This window comes from Zalophus californianus, chromosome 8 (assembly GCF_009762305.2).
Source record: "Zalophus californianus isolate mZalCal1 chromosome 8, mZalCal1.pri.v2, whole genome shotgun sequence".
Lineage (NCBI taxonomy): Eukaryota > Metazoa > Chordata > Mammalia > Carnivora > Otariidae > Zalophus > Zalophus californianus.
In genome coordinates, this window is record NC_045602.1 from 110,739,937 (window position 1) to 110,758,325 (window position 18,389).

Below are 18,389 nucleotides of genomic sequence, written 5' to 3' on the forward strand. Positions count from 1 at the left end.
AGAAAACAGAGAAAATGGACAATGGAAGAAAATTTCCAAATACAAGAAAAATTTCCTGAACTGAAGAACCAAAAATTTCCAGAATCGAAGAACCAAGGCTCCAACGGTCCTATCAAATATCCAGCATAATGAAAGAGAAATATCCACATCAAGACACATTTCCATGAAATTTCAGGACACTAATGATAAAGATCTTTCAAAAACACACCAAAGTGTGATTAAGAATCAGGACAGCAACAGAATCCTCCAAGCCTGGGAATTAGGAGTCAGGACAATGCTTTCAACATTCTGGAGAAAAAAAATACGTCCTCTAATTCTATACACAGCCCTACAGACATTTTTAGACATGTAAGGCCTCATGCAATGTACCTCCCATGACCCCCTATATCTCAGGAAGCTACTGGAAGATATGTTCTACCAAATTATGGGGTAACCAAGAAAGAGATCAATATAGAAGTCAGGAAGCAAAGGGAATTTCCAAAATAATAGAGAAGGGAAATACCACACCAACACCTGGGCAGCAGCCCTGATGATCAAGCCTAGACTTGAGTAAGACAATGGACAACTCAGGAGGAAGATCTCTAGGAAAAAATAAATAACAGATTACCTTACAGATCTGACTTTACTGAAAACTGTATTGAGAGGCTATGGAAAGTATGAGAAGAATTGGCTAGCAACAGGCAAAAAGAAAACTAAAACAGAAATATAAGGCAATTGGGGCACTTGGGTGGCTCAGTCAGTTAAGTGGCCGACTCTTGGTTTCAGCTCAGGTCATGAGCGCATGGGTCGTGAAACCCAGCCCCGTGATGGGCTGCATGCTCAGTAGGGAGTCTGCTTGAAGATTCTCTCCCTCTGCCCCTCCCACCACTTGTGTGAGTGTGCACACTCTTTCTTTCCAATAAATAAATAAATATTTAAAAAAAAGAACTATAAGGCAATTATAAAATCCAGGAAAAAATTGTACAAAAAAAGAAAAATCATCACATTATACATATAACTCAGCAGGGAATAACATTATAGTTATAATAATATAAAACATCAAATACTGATTTAACCAAAAATTATGATGTAACAATTATGGGAGGACTGGTGAGATGGTAGTGATGAGGAGGATGTGGGGGTTCAGGCTGTGACATCCTGATGTACCATAAAGGTTTCCTTGTGTTTTACTGATCTTGAAAAAGTCACCAGTGAAATGCAGTCTGTCTCCCCTGAGACATGAAATGTGTTAACTGTACAATAACCGGCTTCTTAGCTATGGCATAATTTGGACCTAAGGCAGATAATGGAAAACTCAATTCCCTAACAGCAGAGTGCAAAGACCACAAAAGCGAGAAATAGGCCTAACCTGCTATTCGACAGCCCTGAGATCTAAAACAAATCATTTAACCTCTATAGTCTTACATTAAACATCTATTAAAGGGAAATAATTATCCATGGTCATGTCACAGAACTGATAAATGAAGACAGTACAGAACAGACATGAAGAACACAGGATGCAGTCAGTCAGGCCTGGATTACTGTCTCACCTTTCCCACTGACTATTTTAGCTTGTACAAGTTTATTTTGTCTTCCCTCCTGAAGTAATGGCCATAACTCACAGCAAGAAATGCATTCTACACTGTTACTCAATAGGGGTTTCTGTATAACTGAAATAAGTTTCACAAAATGATATATGAAACACAAAAAGAATAGAAATGGAACAGGACCATCCACTTAAAACAAATCATGATGGCCCACTAAACTGATTTCATGAATTGGTCATGACCTGTACTTCGAAAAATACTCCCTAAGTTACAGTTTCATCATTGTAAAACTCCTCCACCTGCAAAACATAAAATAGACTTCAGAGGATTCATAGGATACTTCATAGGATTACTTTATAAAACTCTCAGTACAACGCCCACCACTTAAAAATAGTGCTTGCCATGTGCAGGTGTGCACTGTAAATGCTTTACCTCTATCAACCCATTTCATCCTGATAGTTCCCCTACAAGGTAAGTATTATTACTGTCACTTGTTCTTATTTTACAGATGAAGAAACAAACTGAGGCACAGAGGTTAAATAAACTTGCCTGCGGCCACATAGCCACTATATGGCAGAGATAGGATTCAAACTCAAGTAGTGTGGCTCAGTAGACTGTGCTCTTAATGGCAAATGCTGTATACCATTTATAGTGGAAAATACGGGATTAAAGCAGGCAGGTGCAGGGTCTGGGTTGTAAAGTCCAGCTAAAAGAGGGCATCTGTAGAAACCAAATGAGATCCAATTCAGCAAATACTTTCTGAATGCTCCCCATGAGAGAGATGTGATTCCTCTAAGGGCCCTCACCATCTAACAGGGAAGAAATCTGAGCCAAGGGGATGAGACCACAGAAGACGGAATAGTGATTTTTGCTAGAAAAGGAATGACAGTTACAAAGCTGTCAGGGAACAATTTCCTCTACTCCTCACAGAAACCCTGTGAGGGACCCCTTTCTCTTTTACAGACCAGGACCCTGAGGCTCCAAGGGGTCAGAAACTTGCTCCACCCCACCTGGTCTCTGACCCAGGGCTGATTCTATCTTCGGTGCCACTTCCCATTCAACCCCTGATGGACTGAAGGAAAGAAGTGGGCTGGGCTGAGGCCATGAACAAGCTGGCACTGCAACTTAACTGTTTCCCTGAGCTCCTCTAACTCTACCCCTGGCCACAGGGTTCCCACTCCCTATCTGTTATGGACATCCAAACCCATTCTCCTTCCCATGGTCTCCATGGGTCCCTTCTTTTTAAGGCTAATCCTATTACTCAGCTTCTGCAGCCTTTCATCTTCAGTCTCTTGCATCATCAATTAGCTCCCCTTTCTCTTGTATTTTCAAACTTCTTTTACCTTTAACACTCAAGCCTCCCCAGTCTAACCAGAATGCCAGGCAAAGCAGGATATCCTCTAGAGTATTTCTTCTTTCCTCTTAACTCTATGTTAAACAGATATCCCTGAGAATTCTCTATATCTAAGTTTCATTAGTTTGCAATTTTTATTTCAAGAAATCTTGTGGCTAGAAAACACAAAATAATAAAACAGTGAGTAACCTCAAAGAGAAAAAAAGAAACCATCCCTAGTACCTGAAGGAGGGAAAGTTTCTGGGGTGGTGGCCACGGTGCTGGAATTCCCCTCCCAAGGCTCTGTGCTGGTATCTGTGAACTGGTTCTCTGGAAGCCACGTTCCATTCGGTGCAAGTGTAGTGACTACAGAACCCGTACTTGCTGTTCTTGTGGTCCCATTGTCAGAGTCTGAAGCATTGACAGTGGTTACATAGGTGGGTCCCAGAGTTAGATTGGGGCTGAATGTTGGTGCCACAGAGGGAGAAGTTACTGAAGAAGTAGTATTTGAAGCTTTGGTCTCTTCTTTGACTGATTCTGCTGTTGATGTTTTCATAGATCTTGTAATGCCTACTGAAGGTGAAACTATAAACATGAAAAAGAGAAAGAAAGAAAGAAAAACACCCCATGAAGAATGTGATAGCTCAAAAGTTATGAGGCACAAAGCAGCAAGCATTAATAAACTCTCCAAGAGGGGCACCTGGGTGGCTCAGTCAGTTAAGTGGCTGACTCCTGATTTCAGCTCAGGTCATGATCTCAGGGTTCTGGGATCGAGCCCCACGCTGGGCTCCACCCTTACTGAGGAGTCTGCTTGAGACTATCTTTCCCTTTGCACCCCCCCCGACTCGCTCTCTCAAATAAATAAATTAAAAAAATAAACACACACACACACACACTCTTTTATCTAACACTGGACCCTTTCTATCATCTCCAAAGGACTACTGTTTAAGGGAAGAAGAAAACTGGATTCATTACTTATTTCCTCAGAATCAATATATAGGAATCTTAAGTAGCAACATTTTTTTTTTAACTTTTCAGGGATGAACATATAATCTAGTTATTTAAAGTAGTATATTGTATACAGAGCAATGCTGATCATTCAATAGGACTCAGAGATTTCCAAAGACACTTATTTTATACCATCACTTTTAAGTAAAACTTTAATTTTTTCTTTCTTTAATACCACCCAGGTCTCCAATTTTAAGTCATTAAATGTGAAAGCAAAATTCTATTCAGACAGCAGCCTTATCAAATGACAATTTACCTGTGGTTCCATTGTTGGCACCTACACGTGTCAGACTACTGCCAAGCAGAACAAGAATGAACCAGGAATCCATGCTGACCTAGAAAAGAGACAGCCATATTAGATAAGATCCTACATTATTGTAACTTTGTCCAAAATATTCACCAAAGGAGTATTTTGGGTAAAATCTTCCAGCAATAAAATGTACACACAGGACCAATGACCTTTTTGGAGTCTGACTGGCACATACCCCCCCCCCCACCCGCCACCGCAATCCAACTACTTAATTGAATCTTTATATCAATAAAAATAAAACTTAATTAAGAACACACCTTTTAAAGCATTATTCTCAACTCTAGCAGTACTTTAGAAACACCCAAAGAACACTTAAAAATCCCCATGCCAGACTGTATCTCTGGGGGGTGAGAGCTAGGGAGAGGTCCTGCGAAAAGCTCCCCTTGTGTTCGCCATGTGCAGCTTTAGCATCTTCAGCATGAGAAGTATGGAGAAGATAGGGTGACTGCAAGAATGTAATGCTCTTTGAAACAGAGCTCATACAGCTGTTCCCAACCTTTATTTCACCTCAAAACACATCAAAGAGCCATGGCACTCCTATTGGTAATAGTGGCTCATTTGTCCATTCAGATTTTTGTGCCCTGCAGTGAGCTAAGTACTAGGGGAAGAACTGGGGACGAATACACGCATACATCCTATCTTCAGGAGACTCACACCCTGGTGGTAACTGAATATGGTAGTGATTCTCCAAGGGAAGCAGGACATGCCTCTCCAAGGGGTACATGAGAATCTCTGAGGAAGGGTGGGGAGATGAAGGTGGTTCATACACAACCTAGGAGTTTGCCTCTGATAGCAGCAGCCATGCCTAATAGGGAAATGGGTTCAGTAGGTGGCCTTCCCAAGGTGTAACCATATAAAATTTGACTACTTCCCCACTCCTCCCGTCTGACCATAATCTAAAATAGGGAAAGCATGCAATTCCCTCCAAAAGGGTTAGAAAACAAATTGGAAGGCTGATTATTTGCATACATCTTTTTTTTTAAAAAGAATTTATTTATTTGAGAGAGAGAGAGACAGCGAGAGAGGGAACACAAGCAGGGGGAGTGGGAGAGGGAGAAGCAGGCTCTCCACAGAGCAGGGAGCCCGATGCGGGGCTCGATCCCAGGACCCTGGGATCATGACCTGAGCCGAAGGCAGACGCTTAACGACTGAGCCACCCGGGTGCCCCTATACATATCTATTCTTGATAGGAAATGGTTTGAGGAAAAATAACTATGTGTTTGGGGGGAGAGTGTTAGACCGTCACCTCATTCCATAGAGTAAAAATAAATTCAGATGGGTAGAAGGATTAAATGCTTAAAAACACATTTTAAAAGGAAATAAATGAATATGTGAGCTTAGGACAAGGAAGGATTTTCTGATGTAAGAAATTACAAAGGTAAAAATGGCATATTTGACAGAAAAAATAAAAGCTACTAAATGGAAAAGAAATCAATCACAAATAATGTTCATGGATAGGGAGCTCAATACTGTCAAAGATGTCAGTTCTTCCCAACTTGGTCTATAGACTCAATACAATCTCAATCAAATTCCTAGCAAGTTATTTTGTGGATTCTGACAAACTAATTCTAAAGATAAGAGGCAAAAGACTGAACAGCCAATGCAATACAGAAGAACAAAGCTAGAGGACTAACACTACCTGACTTCAAGATATATCATAAAGCAATAGTAATCAAGACAGTGTGGTACTGGTAAAAGAAATATAACAGAATAGAGAGCCTAGACAAACCCACATAAATACAGTCAACTGATCTTTGACAAAGGAACAATGACAATACAATGGAGCAAAGACAGTCTTTTCAATAAATGGTGCTGGAACAACTGGGCATATGTGTACAACAAAAAAATCTGGACACAGACGTTATACTTTCACAAAAATTTATTCAAAATGTATCACAGACCTAAATGTAAACACAACACTACAGAATACCTAGAAGATAACATAGGAGAAAATCAAATGATCTGGTATGGCGATGACCTTTTAGGTATTGGTGATGACCTTTCAGGTGTAACACCAAAAGCACGATCCTTTGAAATAATTAATAATCTGGACTTCATTCAAATTAAAAACTTCCACTCTGCAAAAGACAATGTCAGGAGAACAAGAAGACAAGCCACAGACTGGGAGAAAATATTTGCAAAAGGCGTATCTGATAAAGGACTGTTCTCCAAAATTTATAAGGAACTCTTAAAAATCAACAATTAAGAAAACAAACCAATTAAAATATAGGCCAACTCTGGAAAACAGCATGGAGGTTCCTCAAAAAGTTGAAAATAGAGCTACCCTACGACCCAGCAATTGCACTACTGGGTATTTACCCCAAAGACACAAATGTATGATCCGAAGGGGAACGTGCACCCCAATGTTTATAGTAGCAATGTCCACAATAGCCAAACTATGGGAAGAGCCTAGATGTCCATCAACAGATGAATGGATAAAGAAGATGTGGTGTATATATATATATATATATATATATATATATATATATATATACACACAATGGAATATTATGCAGCCATCAAAAAAATATAATCTTGCCATTTGCAACGATGTGGATGGAACCAGAGGGTATTGTGCTAAGTGAAATAAGTCAATCAGAGAAAGACAAGTATCATATGATCTCACTGATATGAGGAATTTGAGAAAGAAGACAGAGGATCATAGGGGAAGGGAGGGAAAAATGAAACAAGATGAAACTGGAGAGGGAGACAAACCATAACAGACTCTTAATCTCAGGAAATAAACTGAGGGCTGCTGGAGTGGAGGTGGGTGGGAGGGATGGGGTGGCTGGGTGATGGACACTGGGGAGGGTATGTGCTATGGTGAACGCTGTGAATTGTGTAAGACTGATGAATCACAGACCTGTACCCCTGAAACAAATACATTATATGTTAATAAAAAATAAAAATTAAAAAAAATATGCAGGCCAAAGACCTTAACAGATACTTCAGTGAAGAAGATATAGAGGTTGCAAATAAACATATGGAAAGATATTCAACATATGTCATTAAGAAATTGCAAATTAAAACGAGACAGTACAACACATCTATCAGAATGGCCAAAATCCAAAATACTGACACCACCGAATACTGGTGAGCACGTGGAGCAACAGGAAATGTCCTACATTGCTGGTGGGAATGGAAAGTGGTACAGCCACTCTGGAAGACAGTTTAGTGGTTTCCTACATAACTAAATATTCTCCGTATGCTTCAGCAATTGTGCTCCTTGTTATTTACCCAAGAAAGTTGAAAACTACGTCATATACACAGAAATCTGCGAAGAGATGTTTACAACAACTTTATTCTTTTTTTTTTTTTTATTTGAGAGAGAATGAGAGAGAGAGAAAGCACATGAGTGGGGGGAGGGTCAGAGGGAGAAGCAGACTCCCTGCCAAGCAGGGAGCCCGATGCGGGACTCAATCCAGGGACTCCAGGATCATGACCTGAGCCGAAGGCAGTCGCTTAACCAACTGAGCCACCCAGGCACCCTACAACAACTTTATTCTTAATTGCCAAAACTTGGAAGCAACTGAAGATGCCCTTCAGTAGGTGGATAAAGAAACTGTACTACATCCAGACAATGGAATATTATGCAGCACTTAAACGATATGAGTTATCAAGCCATGAAGAGATATAAAGAAACTTTAAGTGCATATTAGTAGGTGAAAGAAAGCATTTTGGAAAAGCTACATACTGTATGATTCCAACTACATGACGTTCTTAAAAAGGCAAGCTCCTGGACAGTAACAAGATCAGTGAATTGTGGGGCTAGGAAGGTGGGAGGGAATGAACAGGCAGAGGATTTTTAAGGGCAGTAAAACTATTCTGTATGGTAATACAATGATAAATATGTGTCATTATCTATTTGTCCAAACCATAGAATGTACAACACCAAAAGTGAACCCTAATGTAAACAAGACTTTGGGTGATAACGATGTGTCAGTGCAGATGCATCTGCTGGAGTAAGTGTAACGGTGGTACAGGATGACAAGTGTGGGAGGCTGTGCCTGTGTAGGGGCAGGGAGTATTTGGGAACTCTAATTTCTGCTCAATTTTACCATGAACATAAAACTGCTCTAAAATAATAAAGTCTGTTTTTAAGAAAGGAAATAAACTAGGAAAATTATCACAAATAAGACAAAAGATTAAAACAAGAAGTCCTATCAACATAGAAAACATTAAGACCTCAATTTTGAAAAATCTAAAAAACCTAAACAGATAATTTACAGAAGAGAAAAACAAACGGCTAAGAAAATACATGAAAAAGTGTTGACCATCCCTATTAATCAAAGGAATATAATGACGAGAGAACATTTTTGCCTTTCAAATCAGAAAAGATCAATCATATGAAATATTCAATGCTGGCAAGAGTCTCATGAAAAGGAACCAAATACTGGTGGGAATGGCCATTAGCCTGTAACAACAAATTCCTTCCCAGAAAGATTATACAAGAATCTTAAACATGTCCATATTGTTTTGTGACCCATTTCCAAGGTTCTATTCTGAAGTAAATGTAAATAATCTGAAACTCAGACTAAAATGATACAGAGATATTCATTAAGTGGAAAAGCAGAAACAATCCAAATACCCAGCAGCAGGAAAAACAGGAAAAAGTTGAAGTAAGTGCTATGCTGCTATTCAAGATGATATACTGTTACTATTCAAAATGCTATCTTCAAAGAATTTAAGGAAATGGAACAAGCCCTTCATTTTTTTTTTAAGCTTAACAGATCAAAACTGAATATACCATATGATCTCAACTAAACCCATGTATGTGTATGAATGTATATGCGTGAAAGTAAAACTAGAAGGAAAAACATCTATAAACATTTAGCACAGCACTTTATGATTTTTATTTTCTTCTTTACATTGTACTTTATTCTCTCAATTTTAAAAATGCAGAGAATTTTTATAAATGAAAATAATCAATAAAATTAAGTTAAAAAGAAAACAGATTTCACTACAGAGCATGAATATACGAATCAAAACTAAAAGGAAACTGCTGGAGAAAGATGTACTTCACCTGAGATGCTGCAAGGGAAAAGAACGAGTGTACAGCGAATGGCAAGCTGGAGAGGATTTGTATGGGTAAACTGGGGAGTGAGAGGTATGTTAATGTAAAAAGATCTATGTCACTAACAAGGTGTATCTACAGACCGCAGCCAGAAACACCGTAGTCAAGGCCTGTTCTTCCCAGAGGATATAAAGACCCTCAGGTAAATTCCTGTTACTTCCTGCCTCCCAGATTAAACTGCATCCATACCTATGCTTTCCTTCTTTCCTCTTCCAGTCTCCAAATCTTCCATTCCAAGTATCCCAGAGCTGCATGTCAGGAAGGAAAATTGAGGTTTCCTCACTTTCCAAAGATCTTATATGCAAAACCATTCTTCCTAGAGTCTGCTCTAATAGTCCCTGTTCTTGAAGGCACTCATCGCTGAAGAAACTGCAATGTGGCTCACAGTTTTCTTCCCATCCCCAAGTCCCGATACTTTCCTGGAAGACAGGTCAACATCCTCACAGATGACGGCCAGCCTATGAGTTCCTTGACTTCCTCAACCCCAACAACCTCACACTTCTTCTACTCTACCTGGGCCACCCATGACAACGGCTCACTCCAGGTTCTGTCATCATCAGGAAAAACTCACACCGAATCTTACCTCCCCACTCTCCAACCACACTCCCTATCCTGGCAGTTCTCTCTCTTTTATGAGTCCTACACCTGTTCTTGGACCTCACCTAAGCTTCCAGTCCCCTGAACCTCTCTTTTTTTATGCAGTATCTCTGTCCTATTTCCTTCTTTACCCAAGCCAGACAACTTGGTGTCTACTGCATCACAATGCTAACATCCTAAACTCCTTTGCTACATTGTTCTATTCTACCTACATGGGGAAAAACCAAGACAGCCCAATCCTGAACTAATCCAACCATTAGCCCTACACTTGGGACTGCTGAATGCTACTTAAGAAAATCAAACAACGGATAAGGCTGATACCACTTCTGGATAAGGCTGATACCACTTCTGCCTCGACGGAAGTCCAAACAATTTCTGCAATCTTTCTGTATTTCCCTATTCAGCTCTCTCCAGTTCTCCATAGCAGTGATTTCAAAGAACCTCTCTCTCCTCTCCAACCACCTCCTCCCACACTTTTGGCTACTAGCCTTGCCTTCTTCACTTCAGAGAAAATAGAAGACATTGGACTGCATGACACCCGTAACTCCCAGTCAACATATTTACAAATTTCCTCCTTCTCTGCAATTCCTCCCAAGAACCTCAGACCATCAGGAAGCTGGTCCTGTAGACCCCCTACCACCATCTCCTAGCTTTAATTCCTCCCTTTCATAACAGCATTTAAACACAAGAATTTCTAAAAGAAAAGGAGAACTCCTTTGACTCTATATCAATCCTTCAGCTAGCATTCTCTCTACTCTACTTTGCAGCCAATTTTCTCGAAAGAGTTGTCTCCATGGCAATCTGGCTTCTTTTTTCACCATTCCACTAAAACAACTAACTACTTCTAAATTTTTAAAGAATGAGCTCTTCAAAAATATTTCTAACTCATTCACAAATGTCTTATTTCCCAATATATAAAGGACTCCTACAAATTAATAAAAAAGGAACAATCCAAAAGAAAAATGGGCAAAAGATATGAAACTGACAATGCACAGAAAAGCAAATGCTTCTCTTAAAAAAAAATTGCTTAACCTCACTCATGATTAGAGAAGTCCAAATTAAAGCTACACTGTGATACCAGCTTTCACCTATCAGACAGGCAAATATAAAAAACTTTAACAACAATGCATTGACAAGTGTTTGAGCAATCAAGTACTCTCATATGATCTATAAATATTCAGCAAATTACAAACACACAAACCCTTTGAAACAATTCCACTTGAGAATTTTACAGATATACCCATACTTTTAAAGTTCCCTATGTACAAAGTTACTCAATGCAGCACTGTTTGTAATAGAAAAACACTGGAAATAACCTGAATGTTTACCAACAGGAGAGGGGAATGTGATTAAATAAATGATGGCATATTCATAAAATGGAATACTATGAGGCCTGTTAAACAGAAAGAGGAGACTCTTTGGAGATCATTTCAGTACACAAGACACCTTTTGATTCTGAATGATCTTAAAAACAACCTTTTCAAAAAATTAAAATTCATGGGGCAGGGGAGCCACTGGTATTTCTCTCCCCCTCCCCTACCCCCCCACACAAACTCTTCATGTTAAATCCCTCAACCTCCCTCTGTCACATCTGATTTACTGATATCCCATACGTTCCCAAATTCATCTCTTCCCCACACCTCTCTCCGAATTGATTTTAAAAGCTGGTTGTATGATAAAGATCTACTTAGATGAATGCAGATACAGATGAAGGGTTAAATAGTTTGAATCCAAGGAAAATATGTACTATCAAATGTCAGAAGGAAACTAGCATTGCCAGCCGTAGTCTGCTCAATGCCAGAAACCCTGTATACAAATTCTAATAGTGGGAATGGTTTCGCCTTTCACAGAATGATTTTTAGGATGAGCTACTATTTGTGATATTTTTATTTCTGTCTGACAGCTTCTTATAAAACTAAATATACACCTACTCCATGAACCAGTAATTCTACTCCTATATATTTACCCAAGAGAAATAAAAATATATGTCCACAAAGACTAGCACACAAATGTTCATAATAACAAAAAACTGAAAGCAACCCAGGTAACCACCAATAAGAGACTATATAAACAATGGTATTTTCTCACAATGGAACATTAACAATGAAAAGAAAGAATTACTGATACACACAACATGAATCAATCTAAAAAATATCATGCTGAGTGAAAAAAGCCTTACACAAAAGAGTATATAATGTATGATTCCATACATAAAGTTCTAAAACAAGCAAATCTACTCTACGGTGGAGGGGAACCTGGCTGGCTTGGTCAGTAGAGCATGTGACTCCTAATCTTGGGGTTGTGAGTTTGAGCCCCACATAAGGCAGAGAGATTAAATTTTTTTTTAATTTTCAAAAAGATTTTATTTATTTATTTATTTATTTATTTATTTGGAAAGCACACTGGGGGTGGGGAAAGGGAGAGAGAATCTCAAGCAGATTTCACACTGAGCCCGACACGGGGCTCAATCTTATGACCCTGAGATCATGACCTGAGCTGAAATCAAGAGTCGGACGCTGAACCAACTGGGCCACCCAGGTACTTCCAAATTTAAAAAAAATCTTAAAAACAATTAAAAACCGGGGCGCCTGGGTGGCTCAGTTGTTAAGTGTCTGCCTTCGGCTCAGGTCATGATCCCAGGGTCCTGGGATCGAGCCCCGCATCAGGCTCCCTGCTCGGCGGGAAGCCTGCTTCTTCCTCTCCCACTCCCCCTGCTTGTGTTCCCTCTCTCGCTGTCTCTCTCTGTCAAATAAATAAATAAAATCTTAAAACAAACAACTAAAAACCTAACCTATGGTGGGGGAAAAAAATCAGAACGATGCTTGCCTGGAAAAGAGATGGAAGATTTACTGGAAAGGAACACGAGGGCACCTTCCTGGACAATAGTAATATTCTTTTTTTTTTTTTTAAAGATTTTACTTATTTATTTGACAGAGACAGAGACAGCGAGAGCAGGAACACACGCAGGGGGAGTGGGAGAGGGAGAAGCAGGCTTCCCGCCGAGCAGGGAGCCCGATGTGGGACTCGATCCCAGGACCCTGGGATCATGACCTGAGCGGAAGGCAGACACTTAACGACTGAGCCAGCCAGGCGCCCGTAATATTCCTTATTTTGACAAGGAAATGGATTTGTGTATTTGCACATAAATTTCACCTCTGAAAACGATTCTACCCATAAATGAGTATCATAAATTATAAGCATGCTTAAGTATTTGGGAAGAAGCGTACTGATATAAGCACTTCTTTGAAATACATTAAAAACAGTATGAATGATGGATGAACACAGGGACAGTGGACAGATACATGATAAAACAAGTAGAATAAAATGTTAATTAGAGTCTAGGTGGTGAGGATGGATATAAAATTCTCTCAATTTTTCTCTATATTTGAAATTTTTTATAATAAAAGGCAGATAAAATAATCAGTTCAAGGAGAACTGGCATATTATGGTACTGAATTTTATACTCTTCGGACAGTATTTTCATTTATTTATTTATTTTTTTGATGTTCTTCAAAGTGTTAACTGTACTTATTCTATTTTTTGTCCTATTCATGTCTTCCTGCATTAATTCCTGGTTATATTATGCTGCCATTGTGAATGAAATCTTTTTAATTTCAGCTATGAGGTGTAACTGACATATATGATATTTAAAGTGTACATCATGGGGATTTGATATACATAACAATGTGAAAGGATCCCCCCTATCTAGTTAATTAACACATTCATCATCTCACATCTTATTTTTGGTGAGAATGTTTAAATCCTACTCTCTTAACAAATTTAAATTATACAGTACAGTGTTATTAACTATAGTCACGTTTTACATTAGATTCTCAGACCTTATTCATCTTCTAGCTGAAATGAATGGAATCTTTTAATGTAGTCTATTAAAATACTGCTTTTGTTATATATGAAGGACACTGGCCCACTTCTCTTTCATAAACTACTCTAAAAAAACAATATACTATGCTCATTAAAAGAAATACAGCAGGATAGAAAGCAAAACATAGGTCTCATTCACCTCCTGCCAGTCCATTTCCCAAAAGTAATCACTCAATATTTTCTTCTATATTCTTTTAGAAATTCTCTATGCTATACCAGAATATAACTATACATTTAAAAAAAATCTATAAAAAGGATATTACACATACTACCTACAGCTTGCATTTTTAATTAAATAATAAATCCTGGACATAGTCCATATTAATACATCTAGCTACCTTTCTTTTCAGTGGTTACACAGTGTTTCACCGTGTCTATATATCAATTCTTTATATATATAAATTCTTTTAGCCAGTCTTTCTGTTTGCTTTTATTAAGTAAGAGTTAATTGTATATGATTTCTTCCTCTGTCCCATACATCATTTTTGATTAGGCAAGACTGGCCTGAGTAAAGACAGAATTACATATTTCAGGAAAACCAAGATAATGGAAGAAACTCAAATTTATACATTGTTCATTTTTCAAAAAGCACTTGTGATTCATAATCCTTTGGTTAACGGTAAGTTAGAGAATAACTGAGCAGGGAGGCTCTGGGAGATGAGTCATGAAGTCTGGGCAGTTCCCCGATTTATCAGACACAATGGCACACACATTGTGTTTTCTCTCCCATTCTACCACACCCAGAAAAAAGGGTCAATATACAGTCCTATTTCATCACAAAAGCATTTCTTAGTTAAAAAAAAATTGGGGGGCACCTGGGTGGCTCAGAAGGTTAAGCGTCTGCCTTCAGCTCAGGTCATGATCTCAGGGTCCTGGGATCGAGTCCCGCATCGGGCTCCTTGCTTAGTGAGGAGCCTGCTTCTCCCTCTGCCTGCCACTCTCCCTGCTTGTACTCTCCCTCTCTCTCTCTCTGGCAAAAAGATAAATACAATCTTTAAAAAAAAAGAATTGGTTCCACTGCACATACATTAGGGTGCTCAGGAAAGTTTAACATTCTAACAACAGAGGAAAACCAAGATGTCACTAACAATACTTAAAAGCCCTAGGATATATGACAAACAAAATTCTGAAAAACTGTAACTGCTGTTTTCCTGGTTATGAGGGTCTAAGCACATTTCCTAAATGTTCTTAAAATTCAAATTCAGCGTACATCTGAGACATTCTCTCTATGGAAACATGTGGAGGCTCTGCACTCAGTGGTGAAGACATGGATGGTGGGCAGTGCTCACTAGCTGTTAAGTCACGCACACTTCCCCTCCCGTCTCAAAGCCCCACCTGCGCTGCGCACTCAGTATGCCTCCTCTCACTTAACCCTCCCCAACCCTCTGATGCTGATACTGGTGTTACTGCAACTTACAGTGTTGTGTACCTTTCGGGGTGGGGGTGTTCCTCTTGAACTACAGAAATCTTGGATGTTAACTTTATAAGCAATTATAGATCCTTACATGCATCTCAGGGGTAAATTATTCTAAATATACAACTTGCACCATTACAGGCATACTGAATATCTGCTAGAGAAAAGATTACTTTGGCTTCAGGCCAAAGGGAAACACTCCTTGCCCAAACATACACTCCCTGTCCCTGGACCCTGAGAGGTCCCGAGAGACATGCCATTCTCTCCTAAGAGGAAGAAGGAAGAAAACTGGGTGCTAATACTAGGGAAGAACACGCCCCTTCCTAAGTTAGTTGAGGACAAGTGACTAAATCCTGGCCAAGGAGTTATAAGCTAAAATGTATGATGAGATTTCTAGGAAGGTGGTTTTAAAGGGAAGGAAGGGGCTCCCCCTGCCACCCCCCATTCCTTCCTCCTGTAACCTGGAATTTAGATGTGATCATTGGAGCCCCGGCAGCCTTTATGGACCCTGAAGTGACCTAAGGATAGAAGAGAGAACTAGAAAGAAATCAAGTTCTCTGATGACACTAACTGCAATACCAGTCCTGCTTATTTTGATTTCATATATATGAGAAAGAAAAAAACCTATTTTATTTTCTGATCTATACAACTAACTCCAATCCTGATACAGCTAGTTATAAGGAATAAGAAGACCAACGCTTAATGTTATGACTTATGATGATCTAGGAATGGGAATGATGAAGGTGTTCTGGAATGTATTTTTCTCAGCCCTCTTGCTAGTTAAGTACAATGCTGCATCCATTTGCTAAAGAAAAAATGTTTCAAGGAATCAATATTGTGAAGCCCCCACTAGCAAAGGAAAGCTGAGCCAATCTGCACACTGCTCAGAGTATAGACTTTGGCTGTGATAGCTTCCATTAAGAGAATATCTATTCCAAGCTAAGCATTCAATATTCAATACATTAGTACTAATAAAATGTGATCAAGTGTCAGGTACAAATTATCTCAGTATTTGGCATTTTATCTCCGTTAAATCTCATAGCAACTCTAAGTTACATACTCTTAACTCCCATTTTGCAGATAAAGAAATTGAAAGATGATCACATAGCTGTTAAATTGTTTAAGTAGAATTCAAATCCAGGACTACCTGATTTCTCTTCATAAATCTTATCATGATCTGTTCTTTTAAAACTATCAAGACTAGGGGCGCCTGGGTGGTTCAGTTCATTAGATGCTGGACTCTTTGTTTTGGCTCAGGTCTTGATCTTGGGGTCGTGAGTTCAAGCCCTGCGTTGGGCTCCTTGCTCAGTGAGGAAATCTGCTTAAGACTCTCTCTCCTTCTGCCCCTCCCCCCACAATAGATAACTAAACCTTAAAAAAAAAGTGTAAAGGCAAATGTAGAAACAGATAAATCTTCCTAATGCCAACTAAAACTGATTATTATTTCCATTTTATATATTTCTAAGCAAAGGGGCAGTGAATGTTTTAAATGTACTCACATTAATCAATCACTGATTTTCAATATTCAATATATTATGACTGTTCAAGTACTAGTCTTGATTTAAATAAACTCACCTTTTTCACGGAGATGAAGCTCTCGGGAAGAAAGATATGTATTCCACTCTCAGCCTTACTGAGGATGTCTCCCAGGTGTGGGAGAGACAAAGAAGTGGCAGCTAGGAGTGTTAACCTCTGCCCAGGCCTTCTCCTAGAGCTGTTCAGGTTCTCTGATTTGAGAAAAAGGCACCTAGAAGGAGGATTCAATTCCTTCAGCTAATTGTTCACTCAATCAACATCATATTATTATTAAGAACAAAAAGTATTTTTGCAACTACAATCCTTGGTTGCTGCTATGTGCTTGGCACTAGTACCAGGCATTCTATATACTTTAATGCATTTAATCCTCACAACCACCTGATGAGTTAGATATCCTTTTTCCATTCTACAGATGAATCTAAGATCACAGAGGTTAAGGAATTTCCTCAAGGCCACACACCTATTGAGTGGCTATTAGGATTCCAAGTCAAGGCTTTTAAAACTCAAAAGCTCATGTCCTTGCCTTCACGCTTTACCTAATGTTGAGAATACCACCAGACAGATTAGATATGGACATTGTCATCCAGTAGTTCCCTAGCCAGTAGTGAGGCACAAACAATTTGTTCAAACTCTTAATTATCACCTGCCATAAGTAATGTTAGCTGATTAACATTAAGGTGGTGAAACTGCAGATCAGAGAAGGAATTTTCAGAAGAGGTGATGCTTGAGCTGAACTTGGGAGGATAAAGAGTAGTGAGCTAAGAAAATGGTCAGAAACAGTCCTTCAAGTGAGAGGACTTGGAGGCTTGAATAAACCTATCTGGTTCCAGGAATGGCAAAGAGCTGGGTAAGGGCATCAAGCAGGACCTCAATAAGTATGCATTAAATGAATGTGAAAATGACAGACATGAAAGATTGGGGTCTGTGAGGATATGTGGAGGTACTGCAGGCGGCGAGGTGACCAGAATCAGTGATCAGATCCTGGAGGGCCTTATATGCCACAATAAAGTTTTTAAAGATTTATTTTATTTATTTGAGAGAGTGTGCATGTATATGTGTGCATGTTGGCATGCAGGTTGGGTAGGGGGCAGAGGAAGAGGATCTCAAGCCAACTCGGGGCCGAGCACAGAGCCCGACACGCTGCTTGATCCCACAACCCTGAGATCATGACCCCACCTGAAACCAAGAGCCGGCTGCTCAACTGACTGAGCCAACCAGGTGCCCCCACAACAAAAAGTTTTGATCTTGCACTGAACACACTAAGAAACCACCAAAGGCTTTAGCACAAAGAGAATGACTGGAACAATTTGGATTTCAGAAAAAATGACAGCAGGGTGGAGGATCAACTAACTGGTGGGGTTTGAGGTTAGGAGGGCCACTGACTGAAGCCTTCAGGAATAATCTAGCCAATAAACCAGGAGGACCTCAAGGAAGGGCAGGAGTATCTAGAGACTCTGATAAGAGGATTTACAGGGCATGACATTGTGATTTATAAGAAATACACATAAATGTAAAGACTTGATCAATCACACTGTTGTATACCTGAAACTAATGTAACATTGCGCGTCAAATATACTTTAATTAAAAAAAAAAATATATATATATGGTCATTCAGATGACCAAAATATATTTCTCAGATATATTTGATCTTCATTCACAGTTCCTGGCTCAAAGCTCCCAAACCCTTAAAATGTCCTAAGAGACAAGAA

General features: G+C 39.3%; 1 protein-coding gene across 6 annotated transcripts in view; it reads right to left on the minus strand.

Moving 5' to 3' along the window:
- PTPRA (protein tyrosine phosphatase receptor type A) overlaps positions 1-18,389 on the minus strand; it is a 159,295-nt gene that overhangs the window by 65,242 nt on the left and 75,664 nt on the right. For 4 of the 6 annotated variants that reach the window (XM_027621783.2, XM_035728809.1, XM_027621785.2 and 1 more), the window contains exons 2-4: positions 16,720-16,891; positions 4,124-4,202; positions 3,103-3,444 (exon numbers count right to left, since the gene is read on the minus strand). In XM_027621783.2, the coding sequence (XP_027477584.1) occupies positions 3,103-3,444; positions 4,124-4,196 (415 nt within the window). In that variant the 5' untranslated portion in view covers positions 4,197-4,202; positions 16,720-16,891. Of the gene's footprint in view, positions 1-3,102; positions 3,445-4,123; positions 4,203-14,545; positions 14,555-16,719; positions 16,892-18,389 lie in introns of those variants that run through there. The other 2 variants (XM_027621781.2, XM_027621779.2) reach the window with 2 other exon arrangements.